The sequence below is a fragment of the Pygocentrus nattereri genome, chromosome 20 (genome assembly GCF_015220715.1).
Source record: "Pygocentrus nattereri isolate fPygNat1 chromosome 20, fPygNat1.pri, whole genome shotgun sequence".
NCBI lineage: Eukaryota > Metazoa > Chordata > Actinopteri > Characiformes > Serrasalmidae > Pygocentrus > Pygocentrus nattereri.
In genome coordinates, this window is record NC_051230.1 from 35,112,147 (window position 1) to 35,135,765 (window position 23,619).

A 23,619-nucleotide genomic window follows, 5' to 3' on the forward strand; every position below is an offset into this window, starting at 1 on the left:
TCGGTTTTGGAGACCGGGGTTTTGATTTATATACACTGAAAGTGTGAGTGAGCATCATCCTGCTTTATGCTCAGCATCTGTGTAGTTTCTTTAAACATGAGCTCAGAATGATCATGTCTGAGTGAGTTCTAGCCTGGATGTGGAGAAGTTTTTACTAATAATAAATCAAACTGAAATCTGAACATCTCTCCACAGAACCGCATGACAGGAGTGTGACGTAATTAGACTCCAGCGTCCTTCATAAGGGCTGGTCAATGTTTAATAAAATCTTTTTTAATAATTGATTTCTGGACACTCCTGTATGTTCATTAAGGACCGCTTTCTGATGCCTGTAGCAGTAAAAATGCTTTTGTAGTGTATGAATGTATGAAAATATGAATAACCAATGAGAAATCAGCATTTTATTCTCAGATGGAATGAGCTACATTACTGATTAAAACCAAACAATAAAAATTCCCACATGCAAGAACTCCAGAGATTTTAGAGGCTTGATTCAAGTCCAGGTTTTACAACTTTTCCCAAATATATTCACAGTATCCAGAACTTTCCACCAGAGGGCGCCGTCACATCTCGACCTGAACCCTCATCACTGCTGCAGTGTGGAGTATCAGTTCACCCCCTCAGCAGAGCACTGAGACCCTCATCCAGCTTCTTCTCCTGCTGATGAGTCCAGCATGTGGGAGCAATAAGGGGTAAATGTACCCCATAGAAGAATATAAGGTACATTACGTTCTGGTCATCGTAAGGTATGAATATTCAGTTCTGGAAATGCATATTAATTTAAATAAAGCTGCTAGTAAAGCATCTAAATCTCTAATTAATTAAATAAAATAAACTGAATTAGGATTTTCATTTTGAGATCAAAACTGCACAAATGAGCAGGAAATTCAATCCAAACAAAAGAACGTCATCATTTTACACACAGGGACCCCAGATGGTCCAGATTTCTGTTCCAACCAAACTGGGGGTCCCGAAGGCCAACTGCTGATCTCCAGTAGGGTACACACTGTCAGGGGCTCTCGTAAAGAGCTATAAGGGGCTGGGGGCTCTCCGAGGCCCAAGAGCTCAGGGGGCTGTGTTAGAACAGGTATGGATGGATTCCTGTCCAGTTTCAGAGCCACCAAGCAACCAGTTTGAGGTAGATTGATGACCGGTAGATTGGTGAAGATCATTCTTCACTGAATTAGTCAAACTAAGAGAGGTCGGTGTGAAGGACCCTCACATCAGTACATCCATGTTTATCATCTGTTAACCTGAAGTACAATGAAATAAGTGGTTTTCAACACAGCCAACTGCACTGTGGGTCCAGATGTTTGATTAACCCACTGGAAATCAACAAAAATATAAATATACAGTAAACATTAGACTAACGGACAGAGAAAAGATGGTTATACACCAACAGTCATTTGGCATTTTGTTAACTGTAACTTGCTGAAGCAGTAACAGTGCTTACTGATTAGTAACAGTATTTAATGAGCATCGGTCATGGCGAGTTAAATATTCCTACTTGTGTTTTCACTTGAAATTCTAGTGTATTTAATAAATGTCTGATCAGAGAGTATATAAAGTTTTAAACTCTCCACATGGCCATTTGTTCTTGCTACAAAATCTTAGGTTTATTTGAAACACACACACACACACACACTATATATATATATATATATATATATATATATATATACATATATATATATATATATATATATATATATATATATATATATATATATATATATATATATATATGTGTGTGTGTGTGTGTGTGTGTGTGTGTGTGTGTGTGTGTGTGTGTGTGTGTGTGTGTTTTTTTGGAAATTAATACACACTTACTGCTATTTTAAAATGTAGACTTTCATTTTAAATAAAGACTTTTATTTTGAAATTCTTTTTCCGGGGCTTACTTCTCGTGTTTTTCTGTGGTGCAGTCTGAAACAGAGGCGCTAGTTAGCTTCGTTTTTCTGAAGAAACCGAGCGGTAAGTCATGCTGTTAGTACGCACTAATGTTGTGGGCACGTGTTAAAGTGTTTAAATGTTGGAGGAGAGCGGTGTGACCCACCGCTTTCGCTTGTGTGGCTTTAGTGCTCAGCTGTGAGGCCACAACATCCGCCGGGTTACTGGTGGAGCATCTCCCCCTGGTCTGTGTGGAGCTGCTGTGTTTTGGTGAGGAGCTCCTGCTCTGTTCATCAGCCGGGTTAGTGGTGGAGCAGCTCCCGCTGGTCTGTGTGGAGCTGCTGTGTGTTGGTGAGGAGCTCTGACTCTGTTCATCAGCCGGGTTAGTGGTGGAGCAGCTCCCGCTGGTCTGGGTTGAGCTGCTGTGTTTTGGTGAGGAGCTCCTGCTCTGTTCATCAGCCGGGTTAGTGGTGGAGCAGCTCCCGCTGGTCTGGGTTGAGCTGCTGTGTGTTGGTGAGGAGCCCCGGCTCTGTTCATCAGCCGGGTTACTGGTGGAGCATCTCCCCCTGGTCTGTGTGGAGCTGCTGTGCTGTGTTGTGACCTGTGTACCTGTTGGCAGCTCATCACAGTTCCACTGAGTTTCATTCACAACACCGTGGACTTCATGAGGGTTGTAGGAGGTTGTGAGAACGACCCGAGAACGTTGTAACAACTTTCTAAGTAATTATGTTTCAACATTGTGACAACGTTTTGGGCACCACAGCAGTAGGTTGTGAGAACGTCTCCACAGCCAAACTGGGATTTCTCCTCTCTTTGTGTTCCTGCTGAAAAACTGAGACAGGATGTCCAGTGGACATAAAACACATGCATCTCTAGACCTGCAGCTGCGTCTTTTCCTCTGAATGGTTTCAGTGCTTTTATAAATGTTTTATTTCCTTTAATGATCGATAATGTCAGAGATTAAACACCAGCAGCTCCTGAACCACCGTGTCTGTACACATCTGATCAATAGTGCTGGTTACTTTGATCTGTCCTGAGAATTACACGACTTTAATATTGAAAACAGACGTTTAATTAACCGGTAGTTAAACATGTACTTGCCAGTTATTCTTTGGATATAAAGCAGCTAAAAGCACTTTGAAATCCAAAAATAGGAAAAAATCTAAAGTAGTTATTTCATTATATCCAAAATCCTGAGGTTGTGCGTCGTTGCTGAAGAATAGCTGCAACACGCACAGCTGTTTTTAGTGTTGTATGTAACGTGGCTTGAATATTATTGAAGTGAAAAATACATAAAACTAATATAAAGTTGACTTACATCCAAAATCCAAAGGAGGTGCCTGGTTGGTGAAACAGCTGCAGCATAGACAGATGTTTTTAGTGTAATGCAGCTGAAATTCTGTTTATATTTAAAATGCGTATATAATGCAATGTTCAAAATCCAGAGGTTGCTCATGGTTGTTTGCACCGAGCTGCTCCATACACTCATTTTTAGTGCTTTACTTAATGGGACTAAAATGCTGTTGAAATGAAAACGGAAAAAGTGAATATAAAGCTGATCTTGCATTATATACATAATCCATATGTTGTGCATCCTTGCTGACGCCTCGCTGCCCCGCTCAGCTTTATTTTAGCTACTGAGCATTTAAAATGTAAAACTAGTCATTTTAGTCCTGCACTCATTCCACAGATGTGCTGTTTATCTCCCAGTAGTCTGTTTTAAGAAGCCGCCCAACTTGACGTACTGAGTGTGAGGAGTTCTGAAGCGTCTGAGGGACCGTTAGATCATTCCTCTGAAATCAAATAAGACCTTTTCTCTTCTCTACACTTTTACAGCATCGGCTGAACCTGAAGGACTGTGAGCGTCTGAATATTGAGCGTCCATTATCAAGCTAACCTTTTATCAGTGTAGCATCACTTTTTACAGATATAATATGCCCACTGGTCTTAGAACAGCCGTTAACTACGCGTTTAACTACCGGGTAGTTCAGTGTCCTTTTTCAGTGTTAATGTGGTGCAATTCTCTCATAGATTAAAGTAAACAACACTATTGATCAGATCAGTACAGACGCAGTGGTTCTGGAGCTACTGGCGTTTCTGTCCGACAGGCTCTGTTGTTAAACAATGAAATGTGCTTGTAAATGCGCTGAAATGATTGGGAGGAAAACAAACTGCAGGCATTTCATTTCCATTGGAAATTTTGTCTCAGTTTTTAGGTACTAACACAAAAAGAGGGGCACGTTAAATGCCACCCAAACCAGAAAAGAACAGGTGCACCGCTCTGTGATGGTGATGCCAGGAATATGTGCATCTTTACTGGCTTCCATGGTCCGTTCACATGTCATCAGTACCCAAAAGAGGAATATTGAAAATAAATAACTTCCCAATTAACTGATGTTGTAATTAATTAATTAATTTATTTCAGTTTAGCCAGTTAGCTGGTTAGTTAGCTTTACTGGCTGTCAGTTGAAAGTGATTGATGTTGATTCACTGATTCACACGCTCAGAGATTGGAACGGTGCTCAGAATCGCTGTGGATTAGTTTTAGAATTTAATATGAGCAAAGACTGGAAACAGCACCGTATGGATGTGGTCACCTAACTGGGTGGTCTTTAATAGTGCTTGGTGGTACACTACATGAATTTAACCTAGGTTTGAATGGCACACTAATTTCTGTCTGATATTAAAGAGTTCTAATGAATTATCAACACATTTATCTGAACTAGAGCTTCCACCTAAACTTCAGACTAGCTTGGCTTGTTCATAGTTCTGAGTGGTTCCCCAGTTTGAGTGACTGTTTCAGTAACATCACTGCACTTGCTGACTGTCAGACCAGCACCACTGCTTTATTCCAGCTTCATATTCTAGCTCATCTACTGCAGCATCACCTGAGCTTTGTTTTGTAGATAATGCCAGGATGTGGTAATATTCTCACTCACGCATGTTGTGGTTTTTAGGTGGTGTTGTGGTCTTTGAGAGATTTAGAAGAAACGATGGACAAATTTAGTTTGAAGATGCTCACATTTACGTAGCGTTCCTAAGAGTGTATCAAAGAAAATCCCATTATCCTCAGTGAACCCTGAGGCAGTCCGCAGCATGAAAAGTGGTGCTTTGGTAGTCCATCAGAAGAACATGATGGTGATAAAGTTATGAGCTTATTATGACTTGCCATGCCATCATTGTCAAAAATAGTAAAGTAATGAACCTTAAATGTGTTCCATCCATGTTCACCAAGGTAGCTCTGCAGTCGATAACCTTCTAGAAGAATAATGAATCCCTCACGCAGACCAGAGTCAGTCCTGGGTCTAGATCAGCATTTGTGACACTGGATGCAGGTCTTTTGGTCTTTTCTCCTGTTTGTCCTCTCCTGGTCAGTACTGATGGTGTGTGTGTCTGTAGGTCAGTTCTGTTCTGTTCTCTCTTTCTCTCTTTCTCTCTCTCCTCTCCTGGTCAGTACTGATGGTGTGTGTGTGTGTGTGTGTGTGTGTGTGTGTGTGTGTGTGTGTGTGTGTGTGTGTGTGTCTGTAAGTAAGTCAGTTCTGGTCTCTCTTTCTCTCTTCTCTCTCTCCTCTCCTGGTCAGTACTGATGGTGTGTGTGTGTGTGTGTGTGTGTGTGTGTGTGTGTGTGTGTGTGTCTGTAAGTAAGTCAGTTCTGGTCTCTCTTTCTCTCTTCTCTCTCTCCTCTCCTGGTCAGTACTGATGGTGTGTGTGTGTCTGTAGGTCAGTTCTGTTCTCTCTCTCTCTCTCTCTCTCTCTCTCTCTCTCTGTCTCTGTCTCTCTCTCTCTCTCTCTCTCTCTCTCTGTGTCTGTCTGTCTGTCTCTCTCTCTCTCTCTCTCTCTCTCTCTCTCTCTCTCTCTCTCTCTCTTGTCCTGGTCAGTACTGATGGTGTGTGTCTGTAGGTCAGTTCTGTTCTCTCCTTCTCTCTCTCTCTCTCCTCTCCTGGTCAGTACTGATGGTGTGTGTGTGTCTGTAGGTCAGTTCTGTTCTCTCTCTCTCTCTCTCTCTCTCTCTCTCTCTCTCTCTCTCCTCTCTCCTCTCTCCTCTCCTGGTCAGTACTGATGGTGTGTGTGTCTGTAGATCAGTTCTGTTCTCTCTCTCTCTCTCTCTCTCTCTCTCTCTCTCTCTCCTCTCCTGGTCAGTACTGATGGTGTGTGTGTGTCTGTAGGTCAGTTCTGTTCTCTCTCTCTTCTCTCTCTCTCCTCTCCTGGTCAGTACTGATGGTGTGTGTGTGTCTGTAGGTCAGTTCTGTTCTCTCTCTCTCTCTCTCTCTCTCTCTCTCTCTCTCTCCTCTCCTGGTCAGTACTGATGGTGTGTGTGTCTGTAGGTCAGTTCTGTTCTCTCTTCTCTCTCTCCTCTCCCGGTCAGTACTGACGGTGTGTGTGTCTGTAGGTCAGTTCTGTTCTCTCTTCTCTCTCTCCTCTCCTGGTCAGTACTGATGGTGTGTGTGTCTGTAGGTCAGTTCTGTTCTCTCTTCTCTCTCTCCTCTCCTGGTCAGTACTGATGGTGTGTGTGTGTCTGTAGGTCAGTTCTGTTCTCTCTTCTCTCTCTCCTCTCCTGGTCAGTACTGATGGTGTGTGTGTGTCTGTAGGTCAGTTCTGTTCTCTCTCTCTCTCGTCTCTCTCTCCTCTCCTGGTCAGTACTGATGGTGTGTGTGTGTGTGTGTGTCTGTAGGTCAGTTCTGTTCTCTCTTTCTCTCTTTTCTCTCTCCTCTCCTGGTCAGTACTGATGGTGTGTGTGTCTGTAGGTCAGTTCTGTTCTCTCCTTCTCTCTCTCTCCTCTCCTGGTCAGTACTGATGGTGTGTGTGTGTCTGTAGGTCAGTTCTGTTCTCTCCTTCTCTCTCTCTCCTCTCCTGGTCAGTACTGATGGTGTGTGTGTGTCTGTAGGTCAGTTCTGTTCTCTCTCTCTCTCTCTTCTCTCCTGGTCAGTACTGATGGTGTGTGTGTGTCTATAGGTCAGTTCTGTTCTCTCCTTCTCTCTCTCTCCTCTCCTGGTCAGTACTGATGGTGTGTGTGTGTCTGTAGGTCAGTTCTGTTCTCTCTCTCTCTCTCTTCTCTCTCCTCTCCTGGTCAGTACTGATGGTGTGTGTGTGTCTGTAGGTCAGTTCTGTTCTCTCTTTCTCTCTTTTCTCTCTCCTCTCCTGGTCAGTACTGATGGTGTGTGTTCATGTCCATGAAGTGAACTGAATTAAGCTTGCATTGCAAATCAATAAAGAAATTAAACTGAACTACCATCATGCCTGCTGTGAAGATCTCAGAACTAAGGAGCTGTGATTAGGACCAACTACAGTCATGGAGTGAACCGAGTGATGGTGCGGGACTTTAGGTTTAATCTCTCTGACGTGAAATAACAGAATAATAGTGTAGTTCTGTAAACGGTGTGTCTGTAATATGATCTTTAGTTTGGCCTCCAAACTGTAATTAATATTATAAGGCAGAAAGGAATTTCAGATGTTTTTGAGCGGCACTTTTTGAATGTTATCTCCATCACTTCATGCAGAACTGAGCACATTTAATTACACCATGTAACAATTTTCAAAAAAACTTTGTTCCCAGTTGTTAAGTGTGTTTTCCTGATTGTTTGGACCCTAAATGAATAGAAAAAAGTTATTATTCCCTGTAAACTTTGCTTTTGTGGTCAGCACAATGATATTTTGAAATTGATCTATTTTTAAGGATATGCGCCATATTTGAAGATACTTAAGAAGCTTCTGGAATTGTGAGAACTATCAAGAAGTTTCTAGAACTGTCCAGAATTATCTAGAACTTTCTGGGACTGTACAGAATTGTATAACTACAATGTATCTGTATAACTACAGTTATATAGGGCCACTATAGCCCTTCCTGAGAGACGGAGAGACATGATCTAATTGATTGGGATTGCATAGTAAGTGGGCAACAGCCATTACAGACAAAGGGGAATTGACCTGGACAGACAGGTGTGAATTCATTCTCTATTCAGATTCTGATAACGACAGTATTCACACTTCACCCCACACCCATTACAGGAGGAGCTTAGGAAGGACCACTACATTCAAATGTATATATTGTGTGTTACTCTGCTACCAGGTGATCAGTCTTGCTCTGCTGAATCCTCAGTACACTCTTGTACTTTGATACTGCATGGAATAAAGATTGACCATTTTTATCGAGTTTGGAGAGACATCCTTTTTCCTTACAGTACACAGCAACTTAGTCAGAGACCTTGGTCTCACCAAGTCCAACGCTGAGCTTCTGACGTCAAGGCTCAAGCAATGGAACTTATTAGATGAAAGCATCCAAGTCACAGGTCAGAGGAAGCGTCACCAAGTTTTTTCCACCTTCTTCAGTCATCAAGACGGACTGTGCTTCTGCAACAATGTGGCCGGTCTATTCGAGGCTATAGGTATCACCTGTAACCCGAATGAGTGGCGTCTCTTCATAGACAGCTCATGCAAGAGCCTCAAAGCCGTGCTGCTTCACAATGGGAACAAGTACCCATCTCTTCCTGTAGCTCACTCGGTGCACCTGAAAGAGGAATACACCAGTGTCAAGATGTTGCTAGGTGCCTTGAAGTATGATGAGTACGGCTGGGAAGTTATTGGAGATTTCAAAATGGTGTCATTCCTGATGGGCCTCCAAGGTGGTTTTACTAAGTATCCTTGCTTTATTTGCCTTTGGGACAGCCGGGATACTAAAGCGCACTACCACAGGCGGGACTGGCCTCAGCGGACAGAGTTCACTGTGGGGAAGAACAATGTAAAGTGGGAGCCACTGGTGGACCCACGCAAGGTGCTGTTGCCACCACTACACATCAAGTTGGGGCTCATAAAACAATTTGTCAGGGCTCTAAATAAGAAGTCGAGAGCTTTCAATTACCTCCAAGATCTTTTCCCTAAGCTGTCTGAAGCAAACATCAAAGATGGTGTCTTCGTCGGACCACAAATCAAGAAGATCATAGAGTGCAGTGAATTTCCCAAGAAGCTGAATAGGAAGGAGAGAGCAGCTTGGAACAGTTTTGTCGCAGGGATTCGCGATTTCTGCCTAGGCAATCATAAAGATGAAAACTATGTACAACTGGTCCAGACTCTGATGAAGATCTATGCTGCAATGGGCTGCAGGACGTCACTCAAAATCCATATCCTTGATGCTCATCTTGATAAGTTCAAAGAGAACATGGGAGCTTATTCAGAGGAGCAAGGCGAGCGCTTCCACCAGGACATTATGAACTTTGAATGCCGTTACCAAGGACAATATAACGAGAACATGATGGGCGACAATATTTGGGGATTGATTCGTGAATCTGATTTGCAGTATAGTCGTAAATCTCGGAAAACCACACACTTCTGAACAGTTTTTGGTAATCTGTGTAAATTTGCAATGCCTATAGTGTTCTTAGTCTGACTGTATAAATGAGAAGATGCTAAATCGTCTGTTTCTATAATAAAAATTCATAATTTCCGTTGCCGTGGTCACAAAAGCAAAGTTTATGATGAATGTAAGCAATTTTTAATTTGTTTTAGACATAAGCAATTGAAATATAACATTAAAAAGCTGGGAACAAAACTTGTGTTACATAGTGTTATCACAGATACTCCCATAATATACTAGTAAGCAAGTACATGTGGTGATGTTTAAGGCCCTGGAAGCAGGTGACAAGATATGTTGTCCTATATTGAAATGTTTCCTTCATTCATGTCTTATCTCTCCCTTTACCTCTCTTTTCTGTCTCTGTAGGTCAGTCATGCCGTCCTGCAGCTCTGCCCTCCGTGTCCTGATCTTCCTGACCGTTACGTTCATTCCTGGTCAGTGCACTGACACTCCTTTATGATCTTATTAAAGACTTTACTGTATTTTACCTTCTTACTTTTACCTCTGAAACTTCTTACCTCTGAAATCTGTTGTTTAGTTTCCATGACGACTGAGTTCAGTTCAGTAGCTATTCCAGAATAAGAGCTCCTCCCTTCATCATCTCATCATGAGCTCCAGATCAGAAAACAGCATCACACAAACATCCTAACTAGACTAAACCTCCTAAATCCTGTCCTAACTTTAGGATGAACCCCAGCAGGGTCCTGACTTCTGTTTAAGGCCCGTTTCTCTGGTTCTGAGGCGGCTGAGTCAGGCAGCGTAGTTCACTACCAGCATAATGAGCTCCATTTATTCCTACTGTAAAACGCGGCTTTCACTGGGAGATGTTTTTCTCTAACTCTGCGTTTTAAAAATTCTCTTTAAATGATTAGAATTATGAAATAATTGATGAGGAATTTCACTGAAGCTGAACATTTTTCTCTTATTATAATTTCTCTTTCAGTGTCTGAATCAGCAAATCCCTCAGTGACGGTGAAGTTTAATGAGACGGCCACTCTGTCCTGCTCTGAGAGATGCTCTGGTTTGGTCATATGGACTGAGTTCAGTAAATCCACTGATGTTCTGGCTGAGTGTGATCAGACTTCATGTAGATCAGTGAAGGAGGGATATCAGATGATCCATGATCAGTACCTGAAGGGGAATCTCTCTCTCACCATCACTGACGCTGATTTCACTAAGAGAGGCTTGTACACCTGTGACTGTGATGGTAAAGATCTCTGTGATGTGACTCTGAAGATTGAGCGTAAGTGTCCAGCTGTTTCTTTGTTTTTTTTTCTCTCAGACTTACAAGTTCAGGTTTGCCTTCAGTTGATAAGATTTCTTTTGGTTTTTTTCTCCTCAGCCTTGAACACCAAGGTTCAGAAAAAACCCGGTGAGTCCCTGTTTCTGGATCTGGACATTCCAGAGGAAGTGGAGATGATTTATAACAGTACAGGTGCAGCTGGACCATCCAGTGGTCAGATCTGTACAGTGGTTGGACGATCACTGCAGTGTAAACCTGAGTATAAACAGAGAACATCAATCACATCTACGTTTGTGCTGAGAGGAGCGACTCCTTCTGACAGTGGAGTTTATACCATCATGGACAAAAGGAATGAAGAGGCCGTCCACAGCTACACAGTGATAGTCGAAGGTATGAGTTGGTGTGGTTTTTACAGCTCGGTCACTGGTTTACTAAGACGGATAAATAAATCCTGTGATTAAGGCCGACTGTGACTTGATGATGGACTTCTTCTCTGGTAGACCAGCTGCCCTGTGCAGCTCACTGCTGTATCACACACATTGATCTTATAGCAGTGACTGGATCTGAATTTGCTGCAGTTACATTTGAAAATCGGCTGAGAATTTTTTCCTCAAATTAAACGAGTGCATTCCACACAATGTCTGTGTATATACCTCATGTCTGTAGATCGTCCGAGCTGGACGGCTTGTGAGTTTGACCACACGGTTTAATCTGGGGAGAAAATGCTGTTCTGGGTTTTTATTGTGTTGTAATTATGTGTGAAGTCCAGATCTTGTAGAATATCAGATCCTCTGTGTAGTTCAGCTTCTCCAGAGCTTCAGACTCATTGAACCATTTAGAAGATCAGTCATTACAGCAGCTTCACACTGCAAGACGTTTAATTTAGTGAAACTTCATCAGTTTTATTAGTGTTTCAAAACGGGCGTAATTTATGTTAAATGTTCATTATTTCTTCATAAAGGAGATGCTCAGCTATCCAGATGATGTTTAATCAGATCATAAATCCGGTGGTTTCTGCTGGAACTGCTGAACTGAGTTCATCTCCAGTTTCATGTCTTGCATTGTGATGATGTTGTGATGTTTTATCAGATGGTGGTGATGCTGAAGCACAGAGACAGATTGAAAAGCCTCGATTCCGCCGCAGCATATCATCTGGTGCGCACTTTATTTTTTAAATTCATAACTCGTTTATTTATAGAGACTCTCCTGAACTCTGATTGGATTATTACAGAGTGTGAACTGTGTGTGTATCAGGATCTGACAGTGTGAATAAAGTGATCTGACATGTTCTGTCTTTGTTTTGTAGATGACCAGCCCTGTGTGTGCAGAGACCAGGGATCCGGTGTGCCAGTGTGGCTGACTGTCCTCTCGCTCACTGTGTGTGGGGTATTATTGTTGGTGATTGGGTGGATGTGGAGAAAAATTCAGCAGCTCCAGAGGAGAAATGAAGGCCCATAATGGAGAAGAGACGATGAGCCTGTAAGCCCCTCTAATAAGCAGCGTCAGAGGGGAGATCGTTCCCAGTCTCTGTCTCTTTTTCACTCGCTCACTTTTTCTTCTGTGTTCTGCTGTGTTTTTAGCTTTTTAAGCCTCTGTGGCTACATGGCCAGTTCTGTGTGAGATGGTGGTTTAATTCTTGCTGAAAGGACAAAACGGCTCTTCTTAACATTTGGGTTGCGACCCCTGAGTTAAGGCTAGTAGTACAGGTGCATTCTGGGGTTCAGATTTTGTGCAGATTGCCTGAAAACTTCAGCAAAAATCTGTAGTTCTTATAAAAAGTAGTGCTACTTGGCTACTTCCCCATCCCTGTTAACGTTCATTTACTTTTGGTTTTGTAGACGAATATATGCAAATTCTGCACCCCATGCAGTGGACATGACCTTAACAACATGACCTTGTTACTAAAGCGATAATTAATCTGTCAGATTATTGATCTCCTTTAGATTTATTAGTTCCTAATTGCTGTAAGTTGATGTTGTGTGTTGTTTCTTTGTAATGCAGACTGAACATCTGTGTGTGTGTGTGTGTGTGTGTGTTTGTGTACAGGGTGAGTCAAAAGTCACAGGACACCGTTTTATTTTATTTTATTTTATTTTTTATGCTGTCACAAGCCTCCACAATGCGGTGCTTAAGGTGGTGTTTGAACCCGTATATAGTGTGTGTGTGTGTGTGTGTGTGTGTGTGTGTGTGTGTGTGTGTGTGTGTGTGTGTGTGTGTGTGTGTGTGTGAGTGTTGGTGGTCACAGACTGTTTGCCATGTGGAACACAATTTGATAACAAAAATGAAAGACTGACCTGTGAATATAAATATGAATATTTTCAGATACTTTTATAAGATTATATATTTTCAAAGGAAGGCATTTTTATTAAGCTACAGTTTTGTAAAGCCTAATGTACTGAATTTACCTAAAAACTGTCATCTGACCAATCCCAGTTCTAAATGACACAGTAAACCTGTGTTTAGAAGCAGGACTAGGATTAATCCCTGTCTAGAAAACTGGTTGTGACTGAAATGGAGAGACTGGTCAGTATTTGTTGTGTATAATTGGATATATATAGAACATCTTTACAGAAGCACTGGGGAAAATATGAATTTCAGAAGTAGTTCAAAGCCATCAGGTGTGAAAACATTACTCCATGACAATATTTCTCATTTCTGATCAGTTCGTTCCTTTAATCAGTTCCAGTTTTCTGCCCTTCCATTCATTGAGCTCCACAATCCAGTCCAGGTCTTCTAACGTCTCCTTTTTGTAATGGAAAAGATCCTAAACAGCCTCCTGATACGACTGACCGCTTCAGCTCGTCTTGCTTTGCTGTGTTCTGTGTTCGTTTGTTCTATTAATAATAATAATATTATTATTATTATTATTATTATTATTATTATTCTGACTGACTTGTCAGTAAGCCGGTAACATCGCTTTGTTTTATGACCCTGAGATGTAGCCCAGTCCCTCTTAACCTGGTTGTTTCTTGGCCCAGTCCCATTTCTTCTTTTTACCCCTACCCCTTCTTTCCGAGTCTCACCCTCACCCCTTGTTCCTGAGCTACAGGGCAGTGGTTGAGATCTTCCTCTGAAATGAGCCCCTCTAATAAAAGAGCATCACTTCATTATCAGCTACCAGCGCCGCTCTGTAGGTGACCCGGCCCGTCTGCAGGGACAGCAGAGGAGGGGAAAGTTCAGCTCCTCACTGCTGGGCTTTAGTTACATTTAGGGATCAGACGCCTTCAAAGAGGGGGGCAATTATTTATTACCACCCCCCCTAGTCTCTGACAAACCTCCATTTGGTGGGTCATGTAGACCCAACACTTCACCCCTCTATCTCAACAAGAATCAGGACACCCCAGCCCTAGACGAGAACACGCGAAACAGAGAGCTAAGCGCTCAGTGGTAGGGTCGAGGGGTGAAATGGGACTGGGCCCTTGTGTATTACTGTACGTGTGTGTGGGTGTGAGTGTGAATATAAAGTCATGGGCGTCATGTATGTAAAGGTCTTATGGAGAGGATATTGTACAGGTGTAATGCTCTACAGGTGTTTTTCAGTTGATCACTTTTCCCCCCACTCTGCCTTGCGTCAGCGTCCACGGCGTGAAGAAGCAAGTCCTGACTTTAAAAAGCTGTGAGATGCTTATTTACAGTGGAAAATGAAAAAGTTCGGTTCCACTCGGTTCAGAGTTCCCATGTGCACGTATCCAGAATGGAGTTCAGTGCAGAATCTTGAAGTATGTAGAAGCCAAATTATTAAGGAGTTCAGAGTGGATCATGAATCCACCCTGAAATCAGACGTAGTTCAAAAGCGTCTTTACTTGCTCAGTGACGCTACAGTCATATTTCTGAAGGGTTTGGGCTTCTTCAGTGTTCTAACTCAGTGCTGCTCAGGAATGTAGAGGGCTTCGTATTTACAGTCGGCTCAGGATCATTCAGTGTTTTATACTGTTACTCTGTGCCTTTGGAGGACGTGGTGGTCAGAAATCCTAACGCTGACCCTCGAGTGGATTATTAATGAACATGTTTATATGTTTTATAAGGACCTGAGTCCTGTAAGGGAAATCCTTTCACAGTCTAATGAGCGTCTGTACATATTTATATATTCAGAGTGTTTTATACTGTTACTCTGTGTCTTTGGAGGGATGTGGTGGTCAGAAATCCTAGCGCTGACCCTCGAGTGGATTATTAATGAACATGTTTATATGTTTTATAAGGACCTGAGTCCTGTAAGGAAATGCCTTTCACAGTCTAATGAGCATCTGTACATATTTATATATTCAGTGTTTTATACTGTTACTCTGTGTCTTTGGAGGGACGTGGTGGTCAGAAATCCTAACGCTGACCCTCGAGTGGGTTATTAATGAACATGTTTATATGTTTTATAAGGACCTGAGTCCTGTAAGGAAATGCCTTTCACAGTCTAATGAGCGTCTGTACATATTTATATATTCAGTGTTTTATACTGTTACTCTGTGTCTTTGGAGGGAGGTGGTGGTCAGAAATCCTAACGCTGACCCTCGAGTGGATTATTAATGAACATGTTTATATGTTTTATAAGGACCTGAGTCCTGTAAGGAAATGCCTTTCACAGTCTAATGAGCGTCTGTACATATTTATATATTCAGTGTTTTATACTGTTACTCTGTGTCTTTGGAGGGATGTGGTGGTCAGAAATCCTAACGCTGACCCTCGAGTGGGTTATTAATGAACATGTTTATATGTTTTATAAGGACCTGAGTCCTGTAAGGAAATGCCTTTCACAGTCTAATGAGCGTCTGTACATATTTATATATTCAGTGTTTTATACTGTTACTCTGTGTCTTTGGAGGGACGTGGTGGTCTCAGAAATCCTAACGCTGACCCTCGAGTGGGTTATTAATGAACATGTTTATATGTTTTATAAGGACCTGAGTCCTGTAAGGGAAATCCTTTCACAGTCTAATGAGCGTCTGTACATATTTATATATTCAGAGTGTTTTATACTGTTACTCTGTGTCTTTGGAGGGACGTGGTGGTCAGAAATCCTAACGCTGACCCTCGAGTGGATTATTAATGAACATGTTTATATGTTTTATAAGGACCTGAGTCCTGTAAGGGAAATCCTTTCACAGTCTAATGAGCGTCTGTACATATTTATATATTCAGAGTGTTTTATACTGTTACTCTGTGTCTTTGGAGGGACGTGGTGGTCAGAAATCCTAACGCTGACCCTCGAGTGGGTTATTAATGAACATGTTTATATGTTTTATAAGGAGAGTCCTGTAAGGAAATGCCTTTCACAGTCTAATGAGCGTCTGTACATATTTATATATTCAGTGTTTTATACTGTTACTCTGTGTCTTTGGAGGGACGTGGTGGTCAGAAATCCTAACGCTGACCCTCGAGTGGGTTATTAATGAACATGTTTATATGTTTTATAAGGACCTGAGTCCTGTAAGGAAATGCCTTTCACAGTCTAATGAGCTTCTGTACATATTTATATATTCAGTGTTTTATACTGTTACTCTGTGCCTTTGGAGGGACGTGGTGGTCAGAAATCCTAACGCTGACCCTCGAGTGGATTATTAATGAACATGTTTATATGTTTTATAAGGACCTGAGTCCTGTAAGGAAATGCCTTTCACAGTCTAATGAGCGTCTGTACATATTTATATATTCAGTGTTTTATACTGTTACTCTGTGTCTTTGGAGGGACGTGGTGGTCAGAAATCCTAACGCTGACCCTCGAGTGGGTTATTAATGAACATGTTTATATGTTTTATAAGGACCTGAGTCCTGTAAGGAAATGCCTTTCACAGTCTAATGAGCTTCTGTACATATTTATATATTCAGTGTTTTATACTGTTACTCTGTGCCTTTGGAGGGACGTGGTGGTCAGAAATCCTAACGCTGACCCTCGAGTGGATTATTAATGAACATGTTTATATGTTTTATAAGGACCTGAGTCCTGTAAGGAAATGCCTTTCACAGTCTAATGAGCGTCTGTACATATTTATATATTCAGTGTTTTATACTGTTACTCTGTGTCTTTGGAGGGACGTGGTGGTCAGAAATCCTAACGCTGACCCTCGAGTGGGTTATTAATGAACATGTTTATATGTTTTATAAGGACCTGAGTCCTGTAAGGAAATGCCTTTCACAGTCTAATGAGCGTCTGTACATATTTATATATTCAGTGTTTTATACTGTTACTCTGTGTCTTTGGAGGGACGTGGTGGTCAGAAATCCTAACGCTGACCCTCGAGTGGGTTATTAATGAACATGTTTATATGTTTTATAAGGACCTGAGTCCTGTAAGGAAATGCCTTTCACAGTCTAATGAGCGTCTGTACATATTTATATATTCAGAGTGTTTTATACTGTTACTCTGTGTCTTTGGAGGGATGTGGTGGTCAGAAATCCTAACGCTGACCCTCGAGTGGGTTATTAATGAACATGTTTATATGTTTTATAAGGACCTGAGTCCTGTAAGGAAATGCCTTTCACAGTCTAATGAGCGTCTGTACATATTTATATATTCAGAGTGTTTTATACTGTTACTCTGTGTCTTTGGAGGGAGGTGGTGGTCAGAAATCCTAACGCTGACCCTCGAGTGGGTTATTAATGAACATGTTTATATGTTTTATAAGGACCTGAGTCCTGTAAGGAAATGCCTTTCACAGTCTAATGAGCGTCTGTACATATTTATATATTCAGTGTTTTATACTGTTACTCTGTGTCTTTGGAGGGACGTGGTGGTCAGAAATCCTAGCGCTGACCCTTGAGTGGGTTATTAATGAACATGTTTATATGTTTTATAAGGACCTGAGTCCTGTAAGGGAATGCCTTTCACAGTCTAATGAGCTTCTGTACATATTTATATATTCAGTGTTTTATACTGTTACTCTGTGTCTTTGGAGGGACGTGGTGGTCAGAAATCCTAACGCTGACCCTCGAGTGGATTATTAATGAACATGTTTATATGTTTTATAAGGACCTGAGTCCTGTAAGGAAATGCCTTTCACAGTCTAATGAGCGTCTGTACATATTTATATATTCAGTGTTTTATACTGTTACTCTGTGTCTTTGGAGGGACGTGGTGGTCTCAGAAATCCTAACGCTGACCCTCGAGTGGGTTATTAATGAACATGTTTATATGTTTTATAAGGACCTGAGTCCTGTAAGGAAATGCCTTTCACAGTCTAATGAGCGTCTGTACATATTTATATATTCAGTGTTTTATACTGTTACTCTGTGCCTTTGGAGGGACGTGGTGGTCTCAGAAATCCTAACGCTGACCCTCGAGTGGATTATTAATGAACATGTTTATATGTTTTATAAGGACCTGAGTCCTGTAAGGGAAATCCTTTCACAGTCTAATGAGCGTCTGTACATATTTATATATTCAGAGTGTTTTATACTGTTACTCTGTGTCTTTGGAGGGACGTGGTGGTCAGAAATCCTAACGCTGACCCTCGAGTGGATTATTAATGAACATGTTTATATGTTTTATAAGGACCTGAGTCCTGTAAGGGAAATCCTTTCACAGTCTAATGAGCGTCTGTACATATTTATATATTCAGAGTGTTTTATACTGTTACTCTGTGTCTTTGGAGGGACGTGGTGGTCAGAAATCCTAACGCTGACCCTCGAGTGGGTTATTAATGAACATGTTTATATGTTTTATAAGGAGAGTCCTGTAAGGAAATGCCTTTCACAGTCTAATGAGCGTCTGTACATATTTATATATTCAGTGTTTTATACTGTTACTCTGTGTCTTTGGAGGGACGTGGTGGTCAGAAATCCTAACGCTGACCCTCGAGTGGGTTATTAATGAACATGTTTATATGTTTTATAAGGACCTGAGTCCTGTAAGGGAAATCCTTTCACAGTCTAATGAGCGTCTGTACATATTTATATATTCAGTGTTTTATACTGTTACTCTGTGCCTTTGGAGGGACGTGGTGGTTTTTTAGCATTAATGCTGCACCACTGACAGTGTAGAACACTGGATTATTAAAACATTCATTACAGAAATGGTTTAACAATATTTTCATATATGGTATGTTTTTATATAAATGTCTGATTTAAATCTGTTTTAAAGTGATTTATCTCCTGTCTGTGTTTTATAGAAGTTTTCTGCTGTGTTTATACTGTAAAAACCTGAGGAAACTGAAAATATGGTGAAATATTTTAATGATATTTCTATATGAATAAAGCCTTTCTGCTTGTTCTGCTGTAAATGTGCGGTGTGCTGGTCTTTATTCATACATTTCACTCTGAAACTGCACATGGGGACCAGCGGCGGTGTACAGACGTCAACACGTTGCCATGGTAACAGCAACGTTAAGCAGTTTGGGCTATTGAAGGTTAATTAAATAAGGAGGAGTTAATTATTTAGTTAATGGAGTTAATTAAGGAGGCCGTTCTGTTCTCTTTCATTTCTCATCACGGAAAACTACAGAAGCAGCAGAAGCTCAGAGAGTTCAGTTCAGAGTGAGGAGAGGAGAAGCTCTGATATTTAAGAGCTTTTAAACTCCAGCTACAGAGTTTAAAACGGAGCTGACAGCCAATCAGCTGCTCCACTCGCCCGTCAATCATCCCGCTCCAGCAGTAAAGCCCGCCCCCTGCTGGCCGAAACCCGTTTACTGTAGAATGAAGGAAACACAGCGGTGAGGTTTCCGTGGTTTAGTGGAACTCGTCCGTCTGCTGTGTGAGATCAGAGGAAAGTTCTGGTTCTGAGATTAGAGGCGATTTAACTGCTCGGTTTTAGCCGCTGAGCTCCATTCACTCCCATTCACCGAGGACTCGCTCGCGGGCGCCCTCTGCTGGTCAGCAGGCCTGTTTTCGCAGTGCAGGAGCTGCGGTTTGTCTTCATTGCCTGCAGAACAGGAGCTCTCGGGGTTTCCTCCGCCCTCTCTGAGGCTCTCCGAGCATCGCTCCGCCCCAGACCCCTTGCAATAAGACAGCGCCCCCACCCGGCCGCTCTCTCGCTGTGTACCGGTACAGTGGCCGCCCTACAGCAGCCGGTATAAAGGCGCCTTCCCCCCCGGCAGTGCAGACACTTCTCAGGTGGATCAGCTGTGGTTTGTCTTCACTGTGTGCAGAACAGGATCTCCATCTGACAACATCTGTTTCTGTGATAAAACTGGAGGGAAAGGATCAGAACCTGCCGGAGCTGAACTCTATAACCTCCTACAACCTCCACCCTCTGACAGCTACAGGACAAACTGTGAGTACACGATGGATATTAATGCTGGTATTAATGCAGTTTACTGACTGATCATATACAAACACAAAGATGGTGATGCCCACATAGGAACAGAGAGCTGAGGGATCTGAAGAGGCTGTTAGAAGATATAAATGTGTCTTTAGGGAAAGTCTGTAATATCACTTTACACTAAGGCCCAATCCCATGTCTTATTTTCACGCCAACCCTTGTTTTCGAGTGTAAACTCTCCCTTGAAACTGAGTTAGAAGGTTTAGTGGTTGAAATCTTCCCCCTATGAAGTGAGACAACCCTTCAAGAACCAGATACGTCATTACGTAAAAAGACACGACCAGATCTTTTGGCCATTCCCAGCACACCGCCTCCAGCTGTGGTGATCTCACCTGGGTGTCACGTGACAGGACAGGTGAATCATATTTAAAATAGCCTGGAAAATAATCAGGACGTGTTTTCCTGCTTTGCCTCCAGACTACAGCAATAATGTTATATCACACTGACATTTAACCGAAGGAGACTGGAAAGCACAGGCATTCAGATTCATTCCCAACTTCAGTCTTACGCGTCAATCAATCAAACCAGTCATCGAATGAAAGAGTACAAACTAAAAGTAATGTAACAAGGAGGAGGGTAAAAAACAACCGGGACAACCCCCCCCCTAGACGTGAACGCGCAAAACGGAGGGGTAGGGCTCAGTGTTAGGGGCAAGGGGTGAAATGGGATTGGGCCTAAGTAACGTGTTGAAATCTGTATAAACCACAGACATCAGTTTAGTGACTTCAGATAAGCAAACATGCAGAACTAACATCACGTCAGTGCAGCGCTTCAGAGTGTCTGCCAAACGTCATCAGATCTGTCAGTCAAAGTGAAGCAGCATGACAGCTGTCAGGATTAGTTCTCTGACTGCTCTGTAGGTGAGGTGATGCTGCAGATACTGTATCTACACCCACTGACCGTGATGCAGTTTGTCTATAACTGTAAACACTTGTTCTTCTTCAGCAGGTCAGCAGACACTGGCTAACTTCATCAACACCACATGGACGGATCTGAATGCCCCGCCACTCTGTCCTGTCCAGAGCCCTGTTCAGGGGTGGAAACCTGGGAGAGGAATGGACGGAAAGTGGCCGAATGTGGAGTTAAAGAAGAGTTCAGCTGTGAGAGACACCTGGACCAGAGTAGCCTCACCGTTCCTCAGGTTAATTACACCACCAGAGGATTTTATCACACCAAATGTGACGGAAAAGTGATCTTTTGGATCAATCTGAGGATGTGGAAAAGAGTGTTCCCCTGACATGAGGGAATACCATGCAGCGGAAAGACCCTCATCACAGGGAATGACTTTAAATCAATAAAAATGACCCTGAAATTTCCTAGTTTACTTATTTTTATGTCCCAATCAAGCTGATGCTCCCAAGACCACTCCACCCCCTAACATCTAATGCCCACCCAAATGTTTATAATAGACATATGATGGAAAGTTTGGAGTTATAGATAGTGAATATATGATGTTGCAGGTTGTGAAAGTGGTCACCATGGAGATAAATGGTCATTTATTTCTGTCCGTGTTGATGATGTGTTGGGAAGCTGGTTGAGAAACTTGATCTTTCTGTGAGTGGTGGGTTTCAGTAATAATGTAATAGTAATATGAGGGGCCCAATCAATACTTTAGGGGGACTGGTCATCGTGGGCCTCTCCCACGCTGGAGGAATCCAGCATTACAGCTCTTTAACCGGACCCCAGTGTGCAGAATGCACTGGTGCTGCTGGTCCTGCAGGGCTTCATTCTTTCTTTGTGAAAGTGCTGAGTGTGAAGTGTTTTAAAGGTATGAGAGATTTTTATGGCTTTTACTGATCTGCTATTTATTACTTTTCTCTCCTCTGTATGAAATAAAGTGTGTTATTATCCCACAATTCCCTGGTGTTTCTTCAGTGAATACACTGGGTTTAAACGTCTCTGCTGGCAGATTTGGAGATCCAGCCATAGGTCACACATGGCGTCCACTTCATTAGAAACGTCCTTCTAATAGTGGGCAGGAGCCCCAGAACAGCCTCAATACTCTGAGCCATGGATTCAGCACCTTTCAGTAGGTGGCGGTAAAGCTCCTCTAGGTCCTCATTCAGACAGAGGAAGAAGAAGTTTCAGTTTCCCGCCCAAACCATGAGGAAGAGGAGCTGAGATGGTGGGTCAGTGAGGAGCTCCGAGGAATAAAGGTCAGAATTAGAGGTTATTAAACAGGTTTATGCTGAATTAAACTCACATTATAAGAGGGGTTTGTTCCAGAAGGTGTTAGAGACCATTTGGAGATCTTTCATTGTTGTTTTCCAGATGTTGCAGGGAGATTCACACACATGGAGAAGCTCCCAGCACTGTAACTCACTGTTAATACCTCCTTTTCTAAGAGAAATAGAAATGTGTTCTTACTGAGCTTCAGCTGCTATTTTTAAAGCTTCTCATGGCCACAGAGTCCACACACATGGAGAAGCTCCCAGCACTGTAACTCACTGCTAATACCTCCTTTATTAGAGGAGTAGAAATGTGTTCTTACTGAGCTTCAGCTGCTATTTTTAAAGCTTCTCATGGCTACAGAGTCCACACACATGGAGAAGCTCCCAGCACTGTAACTCACTGTTAATACCTCCTTTATTAGAGGAGTAGAAATGTGTTCTTACTGAGCTTCAGCTGCTACTTTTAAAGCTTCTCATGGCCACAGAGTCCACACACATGGAGAAGCTCCCAGCACTGTAACTCACTGTTAATACCTCCTTTATTAGAGGAGTAGAAATGTGTTCTTACGGAGCTTCAGCTGCTATTTCTAAAGCTTCTCATGGCCACAGAGTCCACACACATGGAGAAGCTCCCAGCACTGTAACTCACTGCTAATACCTCCTTTATTAGAGGAGTAGAAATGTGTTCTTACTGAGCTTCAGCTGCTATTTCTAAAGCTTCTCATCGCCACAGAGTCCACACACATGGAGAAGCTCCCAGCACTGTAACTCACTGTTAATACCTCCTTTATTAGAGAAATAGAAATGTGTTCTTACTGAGCTTCAGCTGCTATTTCTAAAGCTTCTCATGGCCACAGAGTCCACACACATGGAGAAGCTCCCAGCACTGTAACTCACTGTTAATACCTCCTTTATTAGAGGAGTAGAAATGTGTTCTTACTGAGCTTCAGCTGCTATTTCTAAAGCTTCTCATCGCCACAGAGTCCACACACATGGAGAAGCTCCCAGCACTGTAACTCACTGTTAATACCTCCTTTATTAGAGGAATAGAAATGTGTTCTTACTGAGCTTCAGCTGCTATTTTTAAAGCTTCTCATGGCCACAGAGTCCACACACATGGAGAAGCTCCCAGCACTGTAACTCACTGTTAATACCTCCTTTATTAGAGGAGTAGAAATGTGTTCTTACTGAGCTTCAGCTGCTACTTTTAAAGCTTCTCATGGCCACAGAGTCCACACACATGGAGAAGCTCCCAGCACTGTAACTCACTGTTAATACCTCCTTTATTAGAGGAATAGAAATGTGTTCTTACTGAGCTTCAGCTGCTATTTTTAAAGCTTCTCATGGCCACAGAGTCCACACACATGGAGAAGCTCCCAGCACTGTAACTCACTGTTAATACCTCCTTTATTAGAGGAATAGAAATGTGTTCTTACTGAGCTTCAGCTGCTATTTTTAAAGCTTCTCATGGCCACAGAGTCCACACACATGGAGAAGCTCCCAGCACTGTAACTCACTGTTAATACCTCCTTTATTAGAGGAATAGAAATGTGTTCTTACTGAGCTTCAGCTGCTATTTCTAAAGCTTCTCATGGCCACAGAGTCCACACACATGGAGAAGCTCCCAGCACTGTAACTCACTGTTAATACCTCCTTTATTAGAGGAGTAGAAATGTGTTCTTACTGAGCTTCAGCTGCTATTTTTAAAGCTTCTCATGGCCAC

The 23,619-nt window shown here is 42.2% G+C and overlaps 2 protein-coding genes across 5 annotated transcripts in view; both read left to right on the forward strand.

Moving 5' to 3' along the window:
• The first annotated feature begins 579 nt into the window (after nucleotides 1–579).
• Nucleotides 580–18,688, forward strand: LOC108415252. Of its 3 annotated transcripts, none has more exons than XM_037531504.1 (6): nucleotides 580–720; nucleotides 9,605–9,672; nucleotides 10,182–10,481; nucleotides 10,581–10,871; nucleotides 11,571–11,636; nucleotides 11,788–18,688. In XM_037531504.1, exons 2-6 carry the CDS (start codon nucleotides 9,612–9,614, stop codon nucleotides 11,937–11,939), a joined length of 870 nt encoding a protein of 289 aa, XP_037387401.1. In that variant the 5' UTR covers nucleotides 580–720; nucleotides 9,605–9,611; the 3' UTR covers nucleotides 11,940–18,688. The 3 variants fall into 3 exon arrangements, with proteins under 3 accessions (XP_037387401.1, XP_017543754.2, XP_037387402.1); XM_017688265.2 differs by lacking the exon at nucleotides 580–720 and adding an exon at nucleotides 1,897–1,974; XM_037531505.1 differs by lacking the exons at nucleotides 580–720; nucleotides 11,571–11,636 and adding an exon at nucleotides 1,897–1,974.
• A 763-nt stretch (nucleotides 18,689–19,451) lies between these two features.
• Nucleotides 19,452–23,619, forward strand: part of LOC119261782 — a 371,675-nt gene continuing 367,507 nt past the window's right edge. For both annotated transcript variants that reach the window (XM_037531515.1, XM_037531517.1), the window contains exon 1: nucleotides 19,452–19,677. The gene's annotated coding sequence lies outside the window, so the exon portion shown is untranslated. The remainder of the gene's footprint in view (nucleotides 19,678–23,619) is intronic.

Excerpts from the sequence above, each read along its gene's own strand:
- LOC108415252 (XM_037531504.1), top strand. The coding sequence starts at position 9,612 with ATGCCGTCCTGCAGCTCTGCCCTCCGTGTCCTGATCTTCCTGACCGTT. Across the intron at positions 10,482-10,580 it reads TGTGACTCTGAAGATTGAGC|CCTTGAACACCAAGGTTCAG; the intron begins GTAAGTGTCCAG and ends TTTTCTCCTCAG. Across the intron at positions 11,637-11,787 it reads CCGCCGCAGCATATCATCTG|ATGACCAGCCCTGTGTGTGC; the intron begins GTGCGCACTTTA and ends TTTGTTTTGTAG.